At 37.1% G+C, this 23,615-nt stretch overlaps 1 protein-coding gene across 2 annotated transcripts in view; it reads right to left on the bottom strand.

Annotated features, from left to right (window-relative positions):
* The window catches only part of Rnf115 (ring finger protein 115), an 85,891-nt gene that overhangs the window by 51,074 nt on the left and 11,202 nt on the right, over positions 1-23,615 (bottom strand). The window contains exons 2-4 of one of the 2 annotated variants that reach the window (XM_005413441.2): positions 13,269-13,327; positions 9,643-9,703; positions 3,108-3,179 (exon numbers count right to left, since the gene is read on the bottom strand). In XM_005413441.2, coding sequence (XP_005413498.1) covers positions 3,108-3,179; positions 9,643-9,703; positions 13,269-13,327 — 192 coding nt within the window. The remainder of the gene's footprint in view (positions 1-3,107; positions 3,180-9,642; positions 9,704-13,268; positions 13,328-23,615) is intronic. The other variant, XM_005413442.2, reaches the window with a different exon arrangement.

Here is a 23,615-nt window from a genome sequence, read left to right as displayed (position 1 = left end):
ACTGCTTTGGAAAGACATCAACACAGGGAAATGGGAAGGACCAGTTCAGCTAATAACACTGGGGAAGAGCTTATGTTTCTATCCTAACAGGTCCACAAGGTGGCTGCCATCCAGGAATGTACGACCCTGGCAAGAGACACGACCAACCCTGGAGACAGTCCCTCATGATGGTTCCACTGATCCAAGCCCTCCAGAGGATGAGCCTGTCCCATAAGGCTTGCCCTCAGGAACTTGCCCATTAGATAGGCAATCTACCACCAACTCCGGAAAATCCTTTGATTGCCTTAATGGTGTCACTGACAATATCCTATGTATAACACCTGTTTTAAGAGCCAATTATTGGATTTATGCTCCTAATCCACCATTACTTGGGTAGACTCTCCACCTAAGATTTATCATGAACCAGACACTACTGGCCCTAAATTAGGCAAAAGGTTTTTATTTTTTTCAAATTCCATTTATAAGAGATCTCTACTAATTGACATATAAAAAATTCTGATGAGCCTTTTTACAATTACAAACTTAAATTATTATAATTCAATTTGACAAAATATATTTGAGTGCACTCTAATTTTATAAACATAGTCTTTTGTGTATGTCTTTGTCTGTCGAATCTATAAACAGTTGTTTTATTTGAGCTCAACAAATTTTTCTTCTTTTTGTATTTTTTGTATTTTTGAAGTATTTGCCTATAATTTAATTTGGCTTATAGATAAATGTCATCTAAAATTAAGGATATGCTTCCACCAAAGTTACCAGCTGGTCAAAATGATGTCAAAATTGGTTTTGTAAAAGCAGTCTTGTTATGTATATTTTTGTTTATGTATTATAACTTGAGGGTCCCTCATTGTTCAAATTTAATGTGTTAAATACTGAGACTATATTTTCATGGGCTATAAAAATTTATTAAAATAATTACACAAAAATCCCTTAGGGTAAGGAGAAACTGTTGGACAGGACTCCAATTGATGAATAAGGGTGCAGCTGCCTGGAAACATTCTTCCAGTCCTTGTTCATTAATGGGAAACCCCAATAATTTCCACAGCCTTATGGGAGACACCTCAATAAATAATTGTTCAAAATATCTTATGATAATATATTTATACTGGTCATCATCAAAAGGTTAAGTTTTCAAAAAATAAGATGATAAGGTTTTCTGATTAGAAGATATTCTTGGTACAAAACTAAATTGAGAAACAAAGTAATGACAATTTGTTATTGCCAATCTCATGATGTATTAAATGTGTTCATGGCTTTCAAATGTACTATACTCTAAAATGTAAAACTGGGATTGTTATACTGGTAGACATCTGCATTTCTCTCATGCCCCAGATATTTGTAATGAGAGGTTCATGCCAAGCCAACATAAGGTCATCAGTCAAATGGTAATTTTTAGCAAAAACCTAAGTGATGTGTATGCTATATATGTGACTCTGCCTTTAGAGATGCTTAGATATTGAACAGCCCAGACAATGTTACAAACTTCTGCAATGACATTCTATTAGAGGACAAGTTAGGTAAAAGCTTCTTATGTATTAGGTAAGGATAACTGACTACAAAGGTTACTCTACTCCCAAATGGAGATTTAAATGTATTTAAAAGTGTCATCACGCCTGTTATGCTACAGTACTATGTATGCCTTTTGATTTCAAACTTTCTCTGTAAAACTATATAACTGTTGTCTGTTAATAGTCTATAGGGATTCAACTACTAGAGCATCCTTGGTTGGTAAAAATAACAGTTTTCTGGCTATACTCTATATTTCAAGGTGCTCCCCACTACAATATAGTGTCATTAACCTTCTCTTCTGGATGTTCAACAACTGAAGTTTGGAGACCAAAAATTAGAAAAATACATGGGCTAAGCAGATAACCATTATTTTGATCCCAGCCCTCTGAGGTCAGTGAGAACCCAGGACATAACAGAACATTTGCTTCGACATCCTGTAACTTGGTTGAGTCCCTGATCTTCTGATCAAGGAGATTGTGGGACCACAGAGGAAAGCGATTCTACAGTGTGTATAGTGTGCCTAAGTAGTCACCAAGAGAGAAAAATCTCCCAAGCTTTCAGAGAAAGCAACTTGGTCAAGCAATGGCCATGACTCATCCAGACCGCTGACACTCACAGAAGAACTGAGAGGCACTGTACATGGTTCCAAGGTAAATCCTGAGGAGATTTAGCTGACCTAGATAGACAGCAAGAAGTTAACTTTAATACAGGTCTCACCCTAACTTGGTCTTTGAACAACTAGCAGAAAAGTATAACAATACTAGCCATGTTTTAACTGCTGCAATTACAAAAACAAAAAGGAAGAGTTGTTGGAGACCACCACAAAGTGGCTCTGAGCAGGATTTAATATTAACCAATTGGCTTTGCATGTTCACTTGCAAATCTGACTAAGGCCTAGGCTCCTTATCTGGAAATGGTGGATTCATAGTAAGTGGACCTCTGTGAGTCACTAATCCCTACTAGAACCTGTAGTGGTGGATGAAGCCAGAAAGCCTCAAAGGGTAAGACAAGATCACAGCCAAGGACACCTGGATCAGAACTCAATTGGATAAATGCATCTCATTCTTCAGTGGATTAACTTAATACCCTACTTAGAGAAGTCCTTGAGTGGTTCCACCCTTCTTGAGTACTCCCCTCCCTTCTTCTGATAACTAAATAAATATGGGCAACCCAGAGAAGGTCTTGGTCTTAGCCCAAAGAGAATCTTGAATTATGTGAAAGGGCTTTGATCCTCTTGGGGCCCTGAAATCATTCCATTTGTCTCTTTTTATTTAGCCTTTGCCATACACTCATTCAGGAGATTGTGGACCTGATCAGCCCGCAATAACTAAGGGATATTATTATTCCCTTACACAACGCCCTGGGTTCAATCCCCTGGGGGTAAGGATGGAGGGAATTAAAGCCGGGGATCTAGTTCAGTGGTAAAGCACTAGCTTCATATGTGTGAGGTCCTGGGCTCAATTGCCAATACTGCACCCCTCCCCAAAAAAAGGAGTGGTGGTACATGCCTGTAACCCCAGCACTCTGGGAGGGTGAGGCAGGAGGATCACAAGCTCAAACTCAAGTTGGGGCCACTTAAAGACCTTGTGAGATCCTACCTCAAAATATAAAAAGGGGACAGGAATGGAGATGCAGTTCAGTGCTGAGGAACCCTGGTTCAATCCCCAATACTGGAAAAGAAAAAGAAATACATACTCAATTTTGTCAAATTTTTTTACATCTATTAAGATAATCACATTGCTTTTATTCTTTAGTGTGTTAATACAGTGAATTACACTGGTTGTTTTTCAAATGTTGCATCAATCTTACATTCTTGAGATAAACCTTACCTGATTATACCTTTTTATACATTGTTGGGTTTCATGGGCTAAATATCTGTTTAGAATTTCTGCATCTATATTGATGAGGGGACAATGGCCTAGTTTTCTTAAGTTTTTATTTTTTAGATTTTCATTTTTGAAAACTATTGGAGCATGTTTACAAAGCCCACCAACATAATAAAACCAATGATCTGGTCAAGTATATTTCAAAAACTACATGTACCAACTCCACACAAGGATTGTAAATATTATGTACTACAAACATAAAGTAAATAAAAATAAACTACCTCCTCAAAAAATAAATTTCCATCATTTTTGTTATTTTCACTACATTCTTTCACGAAGTTTCCCAGTATCCCAGTTTCAAAGATAAATGATATGATTATCATACATTTACTATTGGTATTAGTAACTATAGTCACCTACCATTGTAAAATGAGTTCAGTGGCATTAAAGCAGCTGTTCCAAACGCTTATCTTATTTTGAACTGTGTCTGGACCCCTAAGAAGCTTTTGGAGAGCTAACTCGGCTCCCAGGGTTTGTTTTTTTTTTGAGCGGGGGGAGGGCGCGGGGTGGAGGAGGGTTTTGAGACAAGGTCTCACTACATTACTTCAGACTGGTCTTGAACTCACTATGTAACCCAGTCTGGCCTCAAACTCATGGCAATCCTCCTGCCTCTGACTCCTGAGTACTGATATTACAGGCATGTACTGATGCTCAGCAGAACAGTTTTCAAGTAAGAATCTGCTGTAGAATGACTATCAGAAATAGGAGTACTGGGATTCTGAGAGAAAAATAAAAATAGAGGTCATCCTCAAATTAGCTCTGGGATGCCTAGAACATAAATCACAAAGGTAAATGGAAATGAAGAGTTTTGTAATGTATGGGATGGAAAGACACCATGGCAAATTTTTAAATTTTATAAGAATAAAACATATTCAGAGCAAGGTCGTGAGTTCAATTCCTGGTACCAGAAGGAAAAAAAAAAACGAAACAAAAAATTATATATTCAAACACCACACAAAAAGAGAAAACCTCAGCTGCAAACCCTACCCCAATTATGTACACACAGTGCCATTAACCTTCTTGAAAATCACTTTCTCCTAAATGAGTTTAAATTCATAGGCAACTGGAACTCACTGACCAGTAAACTGGCACAATTGACACCAAGAACATTTTCACCATTAACTTTTTTGCTTCAGTTACTACTAAATTTCTGTTAAGGTCTTTGATCCACAATATTATGATTATGAACTTAGCCTGTACTAAATTATGTAAACATCACAATCCTTTTGACAACTACTGAAGAACTGAGCAGTTTTGTAGTAATATTTCCAAAATAAGCGTGAAGCAGGTGTGTCCTTTCAACGTTCCATAGATTAAAAAGTGAGGCAAAGTATTTGGATGAATTAATTAAACCTTAAGAGAACCAATCCAAGATGCAACTGTTGGAGGGCCCCTAAATCTCTGGCCTGTGAGTGTAAACCCTTTGGCTGAGATTGAGAAAAACAGCAAACAGGTGAAGGATAGTTTATCTGAAGAAAGATGGCTTGAAATTTTCTTTTTTAGCATGGGAAAATGAGCCCCAGGACTGCTACAGACTTGTATATTAGGCAAGTGCTCTATTACTGAGCTATCCCCCAGTTCTTTTTAATTTTTTAGACAAGGCCTCACTAAATTATCCCAGCTGCACTAACATACCTTAGCCTCCCAAGCAGCTGGGATTACAGATAAGTGACACCTGTAACTTATTTGGAGGAAGGGGAATACTAGAGATTGCACCCAAAACCTTTGTAGTGAGAGCTACATCCCTACTCCTGGCTGTTTTTTTATTATTGTTGTTGTTTTTTCTTTTTGAGACAGGATCTCATAAAGTTGCTAAATTGCCCAGGTGAGGCTTAAACTTGCCATCCTCCTGCCTCAGCCTCCCAGAGTCCTGGGATTAGAGGTATGCACCATGTCACCTGGTTTACCTGTAACTTTTAAAATTAGATTGAGCCATTTAAAATTCTTACACAGCAGAATATCAGCAATTTTATTTAATTCAACTTAATTTACCTTTAAACTATTCTTGATTATTTCAAAGCCTTTTGCAGGCAAAAGTCAAGATGTCTATCACAGGTCCCAGAAACAAAGCATGAAATGATTTTAGGGAAGGTCTTTATAAAGGCAGAAGCAAAACTTCCCTCATAGTTTATAGATCTCTCCCACAATTCTACTCCCAGACCTCTGCTAACTACAGGTTTAAATTATTGAACCCAAAGGTCAAGAGAGAAGAAAAAAGGTCCCTCATTTTCACTTCTGACCTCTTCATTCATTCCTCATTAGTCTTCCCTACCAAAGGAATGATGTTTCTGATTGGTATGTAGCAACTTTCAGCTCTACCAATTTTCTCCAGTGAATGGAGCTGAAGTATTAAGAAGCTGCATAAATACAAAAACAGTAGTCCTGAGTAGGTGCACCTCTTCTCTAGCCTCTAATTCTCAGGTGGGTCATCCTGTATAAACTTTAGGATATATGCATTTGGTCACTCTTCAACTATGTTCTCCAATTCAGGTGAATAAAAATGAAACTTTTATGTCCAACTGTCTAGCTGGTGTTTTACTCTCAGTATGTTCTAGGCTCAGAGGAGGAAAGAAGTACTATGATCAATGATCAACAATCAATATAACTAGGCATGTCTAACAGGGTAACAGTTTAATAAATATAATGTGAACAAAAAAATATGAAGTCATAAACACCTATTCTTAATATACTTCATAAAGTCCTAAAATATACAATGATGGAGACATGAGAAAAGATTTATGACGATACTAAGAAAAAATTTAAAAGCAGAAATATGATATGCTAAGTGACTGCAAGTGAAAACAGTTGCACGTGACACATGCATATGCAAAATTTAAAGCAGTATGCCAAAGAAACAAAACTATGATAAAGTAATGAGAATATGAGAGATTTTTAATTTTAAAAATCTTAATGCTATTGTAGTATTTTTCAGGGTTTATGCCTCAGGACAAAATCTGAAAGTCTTAAAACATTAAGACCCACATTTTTCATTTCTATTATAATGCTGCTTATGTAACAGAAACAAATTTTGTTTATATAAACAGACTGCTCAGAGCCTCCTGCCCTTCTGTGCATATGGGAGCTCTTTTTTCCAGAAATATTTCTATTTTATTTTCAGTTAAGTGAGGCAGCAACAGCTCTTCTCCTTCTCTCTCTCTCTCTCTCTGTGTCTCTCTCTCTCTCTCTGTCTCTCTCTCTCTCTCTCTTCAGTTTTTGTGTTGGAGACTGAAGAGTTGATCGAGATCACAAATGTTTTAGTGGGGAGGAGGTTGAGCTTTTTCCCCTTTTTATGGGGGCGCAGGCAGGTAGAGATTGAACCCAGGGCCATATATGCACTCTACTAATGAGCTACACCTTCAGGCCCTTCAGCCATTCTTGCACTGAAGTGATCCATTCAGGTAAGCTGAGACTCTTAAGATCAGGTATCTTGCTGGCACCAAGCTAAAGAAAGAAGCTTTCAAATAATCAATGAAACCCTCAGATGGCTATGCTACGGAATCCCTCGCCCAAGTTATCATCAGGAATCTCAGAATAACAATGTCCCCTCTCTCCAAACTGCTAGCAACATATTTAGACTCACTGTCCTCCCTCACATATTTCTCAAACACTGCTCCCATTTACCTGGTAACCTTCCTCCTGCCTTCTCTGCATTCCTCTACTATCCCCACCCCAGCCTCACTTGCAGGAAAAAAATACATATGTCAATATTGATTGTGTCAGAAATTTTCTTGGACTAAGCCTCTTCTACTATACCCAGTATTTTAAGAATTCACCTTTTAGTAAATACTAATTATAGAAAATAACCTTTGTTGTACAAGCAGCTCTACTTGAAGAAAAACAGAGTAGAATAAGCATAAGTCTTTGCTGAAATAATTAACTAAAATACGAAAAAGAAAAAATTTTGCGGGGGTTTTTTGTTGTTGTTGTTGTTGTTGTTGGAGACCGGGTCCCGCGATGTAGTCAAGGTTGGCCTTGAACTCACTATGTAGCCCAGGCTGGCCTTGCACTTGTTGCAATCCTGCCTTAGCCTGCCAAGTGCTGGATTTACAGGCATGCACCACCATGCCTGGCTTTTAATTTGTATATATAACTTTACTTCTAACTTTTTGTTTTTCCTCTAGGGATATGCGTAGAAAAACCTTGTAATTTAGGAATGCTATTTTGAGATAGTTTTTTTTTACATATTTGCTTACCTAAATTCTACCTCCTCTATAAGGTTCCAGACAAATTTTACTTTCTCTATGAAGTCTCAGCAATAGTTAAAAGTTTACTAAACACTCACCATATGGCAGACACATTGCAGCTACACATTTAGCATATATTAACTCATTGAATCCTCACAACATCCCTATGAGGTGTTATTATTTTCCCCCATTATGTTCCATTCATTTTATTTGTTTGTTTCTTTATTTGAGACAGAGTCTCAATTTTTAGGCTTGCCTCAAACTCACTATGTAGTCCATGCTGGCCTCAAACTACAGCAATCCTCCTGCTTCAGCCTCCCAAGTGCCTCCCAAGATTACAGGTTCTGACACTATGCCTGGCCTCCTCCATTATTTTCCCAAGGAAACAGGAACAGAAAAGTTCTAAGTAATTTTGCTCAGGTTACACAGCCAATAACTGGCAAACCCAGGATGTCTAATCAAGTAATCTGGCTACAGGCTATATTCTTTTTAATCACTTCTCTATCTTCCTTCAAAAGAATTCTACAGAAGGAAAACTGGGCATTATTATGCCCTTTGTCACTGCTAAAGAACATGAAGTCACCAGCTATGACTCTGCAAAATTACTTTTAACACCTGAAGGATAGCCCATGCCATCAACATCAGACTTAGTATTCTAAAGTTAGGAAACTGACTAAATATATTTAGTTTCTTCTTACTCAATACATCTCTCCCTAGTGAGTCATACCTATAAAACTGACATGCCAACCTAGTACCATGTCCTAAAACAGAATTAATACTTAAAGACAATCAAATGAAGTTACTTCAGCATACGCACAATCAGAAACTGATCATCAGCAATGAGGGGAAATGTTGATCAGAAACTCTGCCAGGCCTCTGAAGCAAAACAAAACTTAAATAATTGTTTTTCAGCTCATCAAAATGAGAACACAAAAATGAAAGTTTAAAGATATGATCTGTCTGGAATTATACTCTAATCAATCCTTCTACCAATGCAGATCAGAATTAGCAAAAAAAAAAAAACTTAAACTAGGTATTAGGAAATGCCATAGGCCATAAGCAAAAGAAAATACCCTTAATAAAACAGGACTTTTAAGAGTTTTATGGGCTGATTAAATATCATTTTCAAATATACTGCTCATATAGTTCCAATTTACACAGAAAATAAATACCAAACTATTCGACTAGCTCTTTAGGCACTTTAGCTACCTCTGGAAAAGATTAATGTGATCCTGAAACACAAAAGAATGCTGATTATGGGATTTAACTTGTTTTCTTTTAGTATCTATCAGTTTTCTAGAGCCCAACAAGCTGTGTGACAATACAGGACACACATACAGAAACAAAGGTAAACCACTGTTTGTTGTAGGCTGAACTAGTCTGTCCCTTCTGGGCTCTAGTCTGTAATGCCACTGACATGCACACTGAAATGCACATCTAAATAGATTTTTAGGTGCATGGCTACAATGGGAAAAAAGAAAAGAACTCTGAACTTAATATAAAATGGTATTCGAGGATGTAGACTGCTTTTACATCAGTTAAGATTTTTATTATTTTCAAAATATATGGATGCCATACTGTACAAAGAAATAGAAATGAATTACGGGTCCTGTATTGCCCAAACTACCACATTGATGAGAGGCAAACTTGTAAAAACTAACACTGTCCAACACTACAGACTATTTTTTAATAACTCATCCTAGCTTGCTCTTTCTTTACTTAGCAGTTATGCCACCAAAGCAAAGTTTACAACACTGTTATTTTAAAAACAGCTCAAGCTTTTAATCTCATACCGTATACACAACGAAGCAGAAAAAGTACTAAAAATACTACCAGCTTTTAAGCAGTACAGTCTGAAGCTATTATTTTTTACTTATCAAATATAATATGCCAAAGTCCTAGATTCTAGAAACAGATCTTTACAAAGGCTACTCTCGCCTACTTTTCTTTTTACACATTCAGTTAAACTTTGATGTTTTGCCACACCTGGAAGTGATTATCTGGCATGATTTTCAAATACTACATACTTCCTAAAGAATTCCTACAGCCAAAGGAAAACTTACCTCTGCAAAATGTGTTGATGTGCTATTGTCTATCCGGCTGCTGCCGCCACCACCTAAAAAACTAAAGAGAAAAAGGAATGGTGGTAATTCTAGTCCCAGAACAAGCTCCCTTCCCAGAAGGTAAAAATAGAATGGTATAATGAGAACAAATCCCAATAAGGAAGTACAACTCATCTCAACACAACACCTACAAAAGAAATGATAGACTGACGTATAGATTAATCTATAGAAAACATAAGCCACAAGATCAAGTGGATTTCAAGTGAATCAAGGCTAAATCCAGTGAAACTTTGGACAGAAGGGCCACCACAAAGAAGGAAGAAGGACCTTCAGTTAGTAATACAATTCACAGTGGATCTAACAAAGACAAACATTTGTCCTCAAAGAAGCTAAGAAAACAAAACTATACTATAAAACCATTCAACCATCCCATGATTGTAACATTTAAGAAAAAAAGTTATTTCTTGGGAATGATTAAAGTAATATAAGGGGTCTGGTGCAGTTTACACATAAGAAAATAAATATTTCTTCTGATAGTTTATCCTATATAGTACTTTACACTGCCTGCCCTCTCAGCCCATCTCAAATGCTACCTCCTCCATTAAATCACTTCTGAACTCATCAACCAAATGCGACTCTTCTAAATTCCTTCTGCACTCTTTGATTCTAAATTCTATCTTGTATTACAAATATCTAGAGTTTCCCTCATCCATTTCAACTCTTTCCCCTCTTTTCATAAATATAAACTCAAAGAACCAAGGCTGTATTTTATTAATGCCTCAAATTAAATATTTAGAGTATGTATAATGTGTTGGAAATTACAGAGTGCTCATTACCTCTGAAAATCCTGCAATACAATATCCTATATTGATATCTCAAAATATAAGCTGAATTAATATCACATGTATAAATGACAAAACAACTATATATTCCCAAAAATCCTAAGAGCAGGAAAAAAATTAAATCCCACTTTCCCTATGAAATCTGTGAAGAGAAGAAAGTCGTTAATGCTTGAGAGAAAAGAGGATGGAAGGAATCTCAAGAACTGCTGAGAAACACTTTAAGAGAAACATATAAAGTCACAAACATACATAAAAACACTCAATAATACAAAATACACAAACTACTACAAATAGCTTTCATTTGCAGGATTACAATATCAATCCAGGCATTACAGAGCTCACAGAACAAACACACTCTGGTTAAACCAAAAGCAAAACCTAATGTCATTCTTAGGCCTTATTATTTGATTAGAAACCATGTAACATTTGTGTTTGTTTCACAAGTTCAGCCAGGCGTGGTGGCACACGCCTCTCATCTCAGCACTCGGGAGGCTAAAGCAGGAGGATCATTGCGAGTTCAAGACCAGCCTGGGCTACAAAGTGAGCTCAAGGCCAACCTGAACTGCATAGCAAGACCCTGTCTCAAAAAGACAAAAAAAAAAAAAGAAAAAGAAAAAAACCAGAAGTTAAAAATGCTTTTGTAAAAAACATTTCAACTGTACAGCAACACCAAAAGTACTTAAACATCTATGCTAAATAACTAACTGAACTACCAGACATCATACAAAACAAAATTGTAAGGCTGTATGTCCATTCTACTGCCCAAGCCTGAAAGGCTTCCAGGGCTCTTCTTTCCTGTTGTTACCGCACGGCTTCAGGAATTCAAGTATTAGTACTCCAACCATCAACATCATCTTTTAGGGTTCGGCTCCCCATGAAATTCCTTCAACATTCCCTTTCCTTAAAATTCCTTCACATTTTAAAGAGACACAGCTAATTATAAAGGGATAATAAAAATAATCTCAATGTCCTGAGAAACTTTACAAAGCTTAAAATTTACAAAGTGCCTCTCTATACGTATGTTTAGTAGCAAATGGGTCCCATTACCTCAGATTTACATGCAAGGACTTTCTCTTATTTTTCTCATCCACTACTAACCACTGTAACTGCTAAGTATTCAAATTAGCAAATACAAATTGTATAGAAGGAAATATCATGCTGCCTCTAAGACACTAATTTTAAGAAAAAAAGCACTGATCTCTTCAAAACACACAATCTTTACATTTGAGTAGTTGCTACCGATATTCCCTATACAGGACAATGTTTAACCTATTAGGGCACAAATACAAGAATTAGGTCAAGTGAGAACAAGATCCACAGAATTCATAGTCATGTGCCTCACAAAGATTCATTCTGCAGTTAACCATCATACTCATTTATAACTGTATTTTGTTTTTGAGACATTGTCTCACTATGTAGGCAGCAGGCCTCAAAATCATTATGTAGCCCAGACCAATCTCAACTCAAATCTTCCTGCCTCAGCTTCCCAAGTGCAGGGATTACAGGTGTCTGCCACTACACCTGGTTGTACTTGTATTTTGTTAAAAAAAAAAAAAAAAAAAAAGTACTATCTGCCTGAAGAAACCAGCATTAGTATCTTAAAAAACTTTTTTTTACAAAGCCCATTGATTGTTCCTCCACAAGTGATACATTTTTTATTTAACACATGCAGTGCATAAGGGCCTGAAGTAAGTATTTAATGCAATTCTGATAGCACAAATAAAAAGCTATACTGTATCAAGCCAGCATGCCATCCACACATGCTAATTTTGCTGTCATGCTAATCTTACAGGTTTAGCATTGGTATTGTTATTTAAAACCAAGGTATTACACCAACACTTAAGTGTTTATACTAAACTGAATCTCATGCCATATACTGCCCCAGAAACTCCAGCTCATTTATACATATAATCACCAATCATTAATAAAGCAGAACTAACAGTACATACTGTAAAATGTGCAGTTTTTTCCTGGTTGTAGAAGGAACCTTCAACTTTAGATTCTGCAATGGTAAAGGAATTATCTTCTGTAGCCGTTAAAATCCCCCAGTCACCCGCAGATTAACAATTTTAATCAGCTGGTATTTCTTAGATTATTTAACCAGATAGCCCCAAAAGAAGAAATGTCCTATTGTGTTTTAGTTAAAAAAAAAAAAAAAGCTATAGCAAAATCAGTGCTACTCTGTAATTGTTTTTATAGGTTTACACCTCTACTGATGCTAATGAGAACAAATTTCAAGTATTATAAATGCAAATATTAATATACAGTGGGCAAGATGGCAAAAGTTTGACAGCAACAACCTTAATAAAAACAAAGGTTCTTCGGTTTCCTAAGAGTAACAACACAGCTTGGTTGGCTAAAATATCCTCTTTACCTGGTGAAATGTCTCACTAGAAGTCGCTCCATAACCAACCAAAGATGTAGGATAGCAACTTAACCATCAGCAACAAAGTGGTCACTAAAAACTAATCAATAACCTAAGAGAACCCCAAAGTCTGAGAAAATAAATGAACTTACCAGATTTACTGATATGGGTATAGAAGTCCCCAGGACAAGGAATGATACATCACACCTACTCTCGTATCACTTTTCCAATATTTTTTCTTGCCCTTCCCTCTCACATCTTCTGCCCTCGCTTGTGTGTGCACACACGTGTGCATATTCACAGTCATGACTATTCTCTTTCATCAATTTAAAAAACAAACTCCTTCCTGTTCATTCAGTTGATACTAAAGAAAAGTTTTATAACAGAATGTTTGATTTATTCATTAGCTGGTACAATACCTGGAATCATCTGTCACTTCTTCAATAAAGCCTGATTCACATCTGGGACATATATATTCCTATAAAAAAAAAAGGAAAGAATAAATAAAAGTTTTCATTAGGAAGACAAGTATGTAGTTTCAGAATAACACAATACATAAATTGGTGGTATGTGATGTTTTCTGTATTTGCTAACTCCCAGGATTTTTTAAATTACATTCTGGCAAATAAAGAATTCCATTAAGATATCTGCAGAATGGCTTTCATAACTAGCTAAGTGGTTCCCACTGGGAGACGAAAGACAGAGGGTCCAAAATTTGTTTCACTTTTTTTTGTTTTGTTTTTTAATTTTGTTTGGTTTATTTTTTTTTTTTGGTTTGGTTTGGGTTTTTAGTGGCAGTGTTAGGACGGTTGCTGTATTTTTTAACTGCAATGAACTTGTCATTTAATCTTCTTTTCAAATCTAATGTAAAAACTCCACTACATTAGAGCATTAAAAGATATTAATATTGATGGATACAGAAACTGCTATTTTTTACTATGTGCACAAAGGAGACAAACTGAGTCACAGCATAAACCAATTTATAGCCTAAGAAATTACAATGGAACTTTACCAATAGTTCCAAATACAACTTAATATTCTTAGCTATTCCACAGAAACTATAATTCAAATAACCAAAACAAGCCCATTAACTCAATTTCTATGTCCTTCAGCAAAGAAGTATTTTCTTAAATACCAAGCTGTCAGACATGGTGGTGCATGCTAGTAATCCCAACACTCAGGAGGATGAGGCAGGAGGATCACCATGAGTTCTAGGCCAGCTTGGGCCATACAGTTAGTTCAAAGCCAGTCTGAAATACATAGTGAGACCCTGTCTCAGAAAACAAAACAAAACAAAAATTAATAATAATAGTAATAATACCAAGCTTTGAGGCTAAGAAAGAAAATACTTTAGAGAATGCCTTATTAGACTTTTAGAAAACATACTTTGATTACATATTAAAATAGATCCTGGAAAGACAGTTTCAATTATTTCCTTGTTCCCTATACTTTCTGGGCCCTAAAGTTTTGTTTTATCTGATGATCATGCAGCTGTATTTGGCTCCTCAAACAAAAATAGATTGGTAACTCAAACATCCAAATGTTTTCTTAAAAGGGACTACTATTGAAGAAAGTGATTATTATTAAAAGGGATCTTATTAAAGAAAATAAGATCAATTCTTCACATCAAAGAAATCCATTTGCTAGGCAATGAAAAGGGAAATTATGTGCTTAGGATGAGGATGAAAGGTAACAGCAGACCTGGAGACTGGAAGGAAGTAGTACACATATGCACTGTCAAAGCAAGCACAGGAATGGAGTAGTATGAATGTGGATACCCAAGAGAGACAAGAGACCAGATTATGGAAAACTTCAAATCACCATGAACTTTAACCCTGTGCACAGGAAGCGACTAACCTTTCATCTCCACTATAGACATCAAGGGTGAGATACATCCACAATAGGCATACTATGAACTACTCTAGAAATAAACTGGAAACCATATTGACCCCTGAATCTTTCCCTCTACTCCTTCATCCTTTAGGTAGGTAATTTCAATCCTATTCCTTTCTCTCCATTAAGAAAATGTATACAAATTCAAGTGAGATTGATTTTAGAAGGCTAAACTTAAATCTATTCTAATGTCTAAAATGAAAAACAAGCCAGGCATGGTGGCGCACGCCTGTAATCCCAGCACTCAGGAGGCTGAGGCAGGAGGATTGTTGCAAGTTCAAGACCAGCCTAGGCTACAAAGTGAGCTCAAGGCCAGCCTGAACTGCATAGTGAGACCCCGTCATAAAAAGACAGAACAGGCGGGGATATAGCTCAATGGCGTAAGTGCCTGCCTGGCAAGCATAATGTCCTGAGTTTGATTCCCGGTATCAAAAAAAAAAAAAAAAGGAAAAAAAAAAAAGACAAAACATAAATAAACAAAATGAAAAACAACAACCAAACCTAGCGCAGTAGTGCACAACTGTAATCCCAACACTGAGGAAATCCTGAAGCAGGGGATCGTAAGTTCAAAGATAGCTTAAGCTGCTCTGTCTCCAAAAAAACAACAAACACCTCACAAACAACAAAACAAAACCAAAAAAAAAAAAACCCACAAAAAACTAAAAACCCTAAAATTTTTTAAAAATCACGAAGTATATTTCATCATAGTTACAGTGCTGGGCCCTCTTCCCTCTTCCCTTTCCCTCTCTCACCATCCCCACCACTTTAAATACAGGCAGAACTCATTCAGATGATGTCTATTTTTTTAAACAAAGTTCTGTGGCATCAGTGCATTAAGCAATTCTGTCAGCATTTTTCCAAAGCACATGCATACTTGGAGCCTCTATCACACATTAATAACTCTTGTAATATTTCAAACTTTTTCATCATTACTGTGTCTATTGTGGTGATTTTATTTATTTTTTAAGATTAAATCTCACACTGTGCAGCCCAGGCTAGCCTTAAGCTTGTGGCAATCCTCCTGACTCAGGCTTCAGAGTGCTGGAATTACACATGAGTGCTGGGATTACAGGCATGCATCACCACACCCAGCTATTATGGTGATCTTTGATGTTATTATTGCACTTGTTTCACAGCGCCACAAGCTACATGCATGTAAAACAGCAAACTGCAGTGTACATTCGGACTGTTCCAATGACCAGTCATTCCTGTCCCTCTCTCCCTCTCCTCAGGCTTCCCTATTCCCTAAAACACAATACTGAAATTATGCCAATTAATAACCCTACAATAGTCTCTAAGTGGTCAAGTGATAGGAAGAGTTACAAGTCTTTCACTTTAATAAAAAACTGGAAATGCTTAAGCTTGATGAAGAAGGCAGGTGGAAAGCTAAGACAGGCCAAAGCTCTGCCAATTTGTGAATACAACGGAAAAGGTCCTGAAGGAAATTACAAGCACTACTCCAAGAAAACACATGAATGGTAAGAAAGTAAACAGTCTCTATCAACAATAAGGAGAAAATTAGTAGCCTGGATATTAGAACAAACCAGCCATAATATCTCCTTAAATCAAAGCCTAACCCAGAGCAAGGCCTTGACTTGCTTCAATTCTATAAAGGCTGAGAGAAATGAGGAAATCTGAAGCCAGCAGAGGCTGGTTCACAAAGTTTAAGGAAAGAAGCTGCTTCTGTAACCGAAAAGTACAAGGTGATGCAGTCTATGCTGACAGAAACACTACAGCAAGTATTCTGAAACACCAAGCTAAAATAATTGATGAAAGTGGCTACAAGAGATTCTCAAGGGAGCCAGGCATGGTGGCACATGCCTGTAATCCCAACACTCGGGAGACTGAGGCAGGAAGATCACTGCAAGTTCAAGGCCAGCCTGAGCTACAAAGTGAGTTCAAGACCAGTCTGAACTGCATAGTGAGACCCTGTCTCAAAAAGACAAAAAAAAAAAAGAGAGAAAGATTCTAAAGAGAGACATTGTTGAGGTTTATAGTGGCAGAAGGTATCATCTAGGACCTCCATGGCTGGAGAGAAGTCAATGCTTGGCTTCAAAGCTTATACTGTGTCTCTTGTTAGGGGCTGATGTAGCTGGTGCTTAAGTTGAAGCCAATGCTTATTTACCATTCTAAAAATCTACAGTCTTTAAAAATTACACCAGCCTGGCATGACACCTGTAATCCTAGCACTCAGGAGGCTCAGGCAGGAGGACTGAGGCAAATCTGAGGCCAGCCTGGACTACAAAGTAAGTTCAAGGCCAGCCTGAACTACACAGTGAGATCCTGTCTTTTAAAACAAACAAACAAACAAAAAAAAAACACCAAATCTATTCCGCCTGCACTCTTATCAAGGAAAAACAAAACCTGATGACAGCACATTTGTTTGTAACATGCTTTATTGAGTATTTTATGCCCACTGTTGAGAGCTTCTGCTCAGAAAAAAGATCCTTCAAAATATTAATTACACGTTGATCATGTACCTGGTCCCTCAAGAGTTCTGATACAGATGCACAAGATTATTACTGTTTTCATACCTGCTAATACTTCTGCCCTGCAGCCCAGTGATCAGTCTTGATGGTTTCTTTTTTTTTTTTTTTTCCAGTACCAGGAATCAAACTCAGGACCGTGCACTCGCCAGGTAGGCACTGTGCCACTGAGCTATTTCCAGCCCTGAGTCTTGTTATTTAAGAAATATGTTTTATAAGGCTACAGCTGCCATTGACAGTGATCCCTCTGATGGATCTAGACAAAGTAAACCAAAAACCTTCTAGAAAGGATTCATAGTTCAAAATGCTATTAAGAACATCTGTGACACACAGAGAAAGATCAAAGTATCAATATTAAAGCACACACAGTAGCTGGTATAATCCCAGCACTCTGGGAGGCAGAAGGACTGCAAATTCAGCCTAGCCTGGACCATTTAGCGAGACTATGTCTCAAAATTTTAAGAATTTATAAGAGTTGGGGATGTATCTCAGTGGAAAAACTGAGTTCAATCCCCAGTACCACAAACAAACAAACATTAATAGGAATTAGGAAGAAGTTGATTCCAACACTAACGGATGGCTTTGAGGGGCTTAGGACTTCAATGGAGGAAGTAATGGCAGACACGGTTGCTATGGCTGAAACAGCAAGAGAACCAGAAGTGCAGCCTGTTTCTATCATGAAAGGAGGCTAAAGCTTGTCAAATGCTTTTCCTGTATCAGAGGAGCTGATTACATGGTTTTCACGCTTCAATCTATTAATGTGGTATTCTGTCTATTTTGATGCATTTGAAATTTCTAATGTGTTTAAAATTGTCTGTGGCAGCTATAGCCTTAAAAAGAAAGTTTTTAAAATGCAGCAATCTGAGAAACATAGTTGGGTCAAGATACTGCTAACCAGGCCATGCATAGTGGGATATGCATTACTCTGGGAGGCTGAGACAGGACGAGCACATGTTCAAATCCAGCCTAAACAACTTAGCAAGATCCTGTCTCAAAATAAAAATTAAAACTCTAATTTTACAAGATCTGAGGATGTAGCTCAGCATGAAGGCCCAGGGTTGAATCTCCAGTACTTCAAAAGGAAGGAAGGGAGGGCCAAGGGAGGGAGGGAGGACGGAGGGAGGACGGAGGGAGGGAAGCAGGGAGAAATTTATATACTTAACAGTGACTATCTAAAGTCAAAATATTTGTGTAGAAATAACCTAGTATGAGCTGGGCATGGTGGTACAAGCCAGTAATCCCAACACTCTGGGGGTGAGGCAAGTGAATCAGGTTTAAACCCAGCCTGGCCAATTTAGTGACTTAGCCAGTGAGACTCTGTCTCAAAATACAAAAAAAAAGGTTGGGAATGTAGCTTGGTGCAAAGGTCCAAGGGTCAATCCCTAGTATAAAAAAAAAAATTTAAAAAAAGGAGAGAGGAAAAGGGAGGGAGGAAGGAAGAAAAGGAAAGACCTATTATGTTAGAGAATTAAGGGGAAAGCTACTTATATTTACTAAATACCTATGATCTCCTTGATGCTGTGTTTTTCCTCTTAACTACTCTGTGTGATGAATATTATTATTTCTATTTTATAGACAAGAAAGTGAAGTAAACAATATCTCTCAATCCATGCTCTTTGTTTTGTTTTTTTTTTGAGACAGGGTCTTGCTTTGTAGTTCATGCTGCCCTTGAACTCACTATGTAGCCTAAGCTGGCCTCAAATTCATGGCGATTCTCCTGCCTCAGCCTCCCAAAGGCTGGAATAACAGGTGCTGGCCACCACACCTGGCCCATACACTCTTCTGCAATTTGACCTTCTCACTCCTTTTAAGAGGTGAAATCTATTCCTCTATTGCTTTTACTCTAGTCATTACTTATTTAATAGGTACACTACTATGTCAGTTCCAGAGCCTTTAACTGCCTGACAATTTCTGCTTTCTAACTCTAGATACTTGAGGGGTCCTAAAGGTAAATCCAGTATTCTCTGTTGGACAGAGAAACCATATCAGAGCACTAAGATGTCAGACAGGAAAAAAAAGAAAAAAAAAAACAACACCTTAGAGGTCTAGCCTAGTAAAGCCTTCAGATGGCTCCACCTATGGGCACCAGATGACCACAACCACAGGAAGACCCAAAGGTTAAGGCAGAATAGCTGAAATATGACAGATAATAGTTATTTTAAGTCACTAGATCTGGGGTAACTTCTTAGGCAATAACAGAAAACCTGAACATTGCCCTATGCTGTCTCCCCATCCACAACTACAGTGGAACATTATTCTGGGGAACATACAATCCAGAGTCTGAACTTCAAGCTTATAAATTCAAAAATCTAATGTTGCAGACCAAGTGAGAACCTATCTCTTGAAGACAGATTCATATAAAACCAAATTTAGAGATCATCTATATAAAACCCAGAAAGCCAACTTTTAAAATTATATTAAAAAGTTATCAAACGGCCCTTTAACTTATACTACTCAGCAGTCTTTGTTGTTGTTTGAGACAGGGTCTCACTATGTAGTTCAGGCTGACCTCAAACTAGCAGTGATCCATCCTCCTGCCTCAGCCTACTGAGTGCTGGGGTTACAGGCATGCACCACCACACCTGGTTATTCAGCAGTCTTTCTCATACAATGGAGGAAAGAGTTTTGGAATCGGCCGAATTACAATTCCAGGTCTCCAGCTTACCAGATTAAGGTTTATTAGATGAAACATTAAGCTGTTTACAAAATACTAACCCAATGCCTGTCACATTAGAGTAGACATGACTATTACAGATATTCCAGATTATAATCCTTGTTTAATAAACAGAAACCCAGAGCAAGAAGACAGTGGATATACATCTGTGTCATCATGCTAGGGTAACTTAAGTGTACCCATCCCCATTATAGACAGAAACCATATCCTCAAAGTCAAGGACCTGGGATCCCTCTTCTCTGAGCAACAACACAGTTTATATTGGCCTCTGACTCTTCCTTTTCTATGCCTCACTGCTGACCCACATCCCCACAGCTCCTTATACAAAGTCTCTCTCACTCATGTGGTCAATGACTTATTTAAAAAGAAAAGCTTCCAGCTTAAGCATTTTAAAACTACTGTAGTTCTCTGAAGTCAAAGCTCTCTTGGCTACTAATAAGAAAACTAGTTTTCAACATTAGACAACATAAATGCCTAGGGATGTAGCTCAGTGGTAGAGTGCTTGCCCCACGTGTGCTAGGACCTGGGTTCAATCCCTAGCACCAATCAGACAACATAAACGGATAGTTTTAGTGTTATAAAGGGTAACTATATAACTTACATACTGTTGGAAGAGCTGCGACTCGGTTCCAGGATAAAAACTGCCTTGATTTCTGGTGTTACTCTAAGAATAGTAACATTCACAACCTTCATCACTTTGTTCCTTCATTCCAGGCCATGAGTGAACACTGACATTATCAGAGACTCCAGACAAGAGTATATAATCAACTAACCTTCTTCAGCTCATTGTGTACCAAGGTAGAAAATCAGGTCACAGAACAAAGTGTTACTTGATATAAGTTTGATCAGATAGACAAGAAGCCAAATTCTCTAAGAAAAAAAGACTACACTACAGACTAAACTAAAAAGTTAACTATATATAATACATATAGTAGTAAAGGATTTATAGTTTCTGCTTGCTCACACTAAAGGCAGAAGTATTAAAAACTCTGCTGCATAGATATAAAATGGTAAATAATCCAAAACTACAAATCTTTAGCTTAGATGTACACAGTAACAGCTTGGAAGCAAGATTTATCTTCTTACTTTCAGTTTAGGCTGGTAGAATCTTCTTTCATAAAATTTATTCACTCATATTTTAAGCTTTAAATTTAAAATACCATGCACTATGTAGCAAGTACTGTGCAGAAAGAAAAGTAACCTGGAATTTAGTCACCATAATAACCTACAAAGTATATGCTTTATAAAAAATTGCACTTCTACCAATTACATTCTGGTGGTTAGAGAAGTAAAGGCACAAAAAATGAGCATGTTAACTCTAATCCTGGACACTCAATCCAAAGTAAGAATTGAATAGTGCATCTCAAGCCAAGCAAGTAATTTCTATATGGGTATTTTTCAAACCATGTTCCATAAGATTTTTTTTTTTTTGGTTTTTCTCCGGTACCGGAACCGAACTCACCACCTCGCGCTTGCCAGGCAGGCGCTTTGCCGCTGAGCTAAATCCCCAGCCCCATGTTCCATAAGATATTACTCAATGCTCTGTTATAAGAGAGAAATCTGGAAAAGGCTAAATTAAAAAATTAAACATGCTGTACTGAATGATTTTCCATAACCATTATTATGCTAGTCTATGTCATAAACAGAAAAGTGAAGAGATGCAGACGGTGAAAAGATTTAGTATGCATTATTTTACTATGATCTCCTGGCACACAGTTGAGAAACTAATTTAGCCTCCTGAATTCCAGGCCATTAGATTCCACAAAGCAGTTCAATTTCAATTTTTAAAAAATTGGGAACCCAGACAATTGCCAACTTTTCACTTTTGTCAAGTAAAAACATTTTTTGTAAATCTGTACCATCACTTTTTTTTTTCCTTGCAGTACTGGGGATTCAATTTAGGGCCTCATAAATTCAGGCAAACACTCTATTACTAAGCTATATCCATTAGCCCTTTTATTTCATTTGGAGCCAGGGACTTGCTAATTGTCCAGTATGGCCTGAATCTTGCATTCCTCCTGTCTTAGCCTCCTGAGTAGCTGGGATTACAGGTATGGGCCACTAAGCCTGGCCATCATTTCATTTTAATTAAAAATATCTCTTTAAAACCAAAAAGACAGGAATAAAGCACAGACCTTTAAATTACAGATACTTTACATTAAATATATTTAACACTGTCCTCTTTTCTACCATTGCCCTAAGAGCAACCCACAACCTCTAATTTAGACCTCTACATCAAAATACAAATACTTGGAATTCTTATCTTCCATCAAGAAGATAAGAGAACTTCACATTACCAACATTAAGACTTCCCTGCTGACTAGGGATACAGGTTTTGCGGTAGAGTGCTTGCTTGGCATGCCCAAGGCCCTCAGTTAAATTCCCAGAATCATTAAAAGAAAGTATGCCCTGTTTGATGTAACAAAGGAAAAGCCTGACATTGCTTCCTGGATCCTAACATTTTCAAGATTGTTCATTATCATACAAGAAACTATATGTGTTAACGGTTTGTTAATTCATTAAGCATATTGTTTCAGAGGTAAAAATTTAACTTTCAGCAAGATTAATTCAGAGGCCATCATATGATCTTCTATATGGAAATATAAATTCAACAATGCCCACAAGTTCAAATCATTAAACCATTGAGACCAAGAGTAAACACAACTAAACTTTAGCCCTAGTTTACAGGTAAGGAAAAGTAAAGCCCTGGAAGGTTCAATAATGTATTTAAAGGTTTTTTTCTCCCACAGTGCTCATACTAACTATCTATCTATCTATCTATCTATCTATCGGTACTGAAGATTGAACTCAGGGCTTTTACACTGAGCTGTATCTCCAGCCTTATTTTTATTTTTAAATTTGAAACAAGGTCTCTCTGAGTTGCCAAGGCTGGGCTCAAACTTGCCATCCTCTTGCCTTGGTCACCTACAATGCTGGGATTACATACACATGCCACCATGCCCTGCTCAAAATGAGCAGGTGATGTAGCTCAAAGGCACATACAGAGCATGCAGGAAGTCTTGGCTTCCAACCTCAGCAACAGCCCACACACACACACACACACACACACACACACACACACACAGCAGAATGCTGAAATACATTAAATAAGTCCCTCTCACTGAATTACTTGGGAAATAATAAACCAATAATTTTAGTATATTAATAAAGCAAGGTTGAAAATTTCAGGGAATTACATTTTTTAAATTTTTCTCATTTGTTAATATCATTTCTGATCACTTTTTAATGCAAATTACGACTAGAAAAAAATCAACTTGCTGAATTTACCTTTTACATGCTATTAAACAGAAAGTAAATATACTAGTATAGTTTTCACACTGTACCAACAATCCAAATACAGTAACTTTTCAAACCAGTGAAGTCAGGCTATAAAGTTTCCATTCTTCAACCTAATTTTTCTTTACTAGGTACACTGGTACCTCTACCCATTCGGCAGTTACCATCCATATTACAAGATCAGGACCTCACAACTAGCACTATAACTTCAAATTCAGGGAAGTAACAGCTTATTAATTTGTCTAAAAGAAAATGTATTCACACTAGGAGACCCATTAGATGAAGTTATATTTAACCCCCAAAGCTACAAATGCTTAATGAATAACTGCTTTAAAAGCCAATCAGCCATTCTGAAAAGCATGTAATATGAGAAGTCTCTTCTACTTATAACCTCTCATAAATAGTAATAAAGGTAC

This window comes from Chinchilla lanigera, unplaced genomic scaffold (genome assembly GCF_000276665.1).
Source record: "Chinchilla lanigera isolate Chin_1 unplaced genomic scaffold, ChiLan1.0 scaffold00167, whole genome shotgun sequence".
Lineage (NCBI taxonomy): Eukaryota > Metazoa > Chordata > Mammalia > Rodentia > Chinchillidae > Chinchilla > Chinchilla lanigera.
This window is presented reverse-complemented; position numbering and strand designations above follow the sequence as displayed.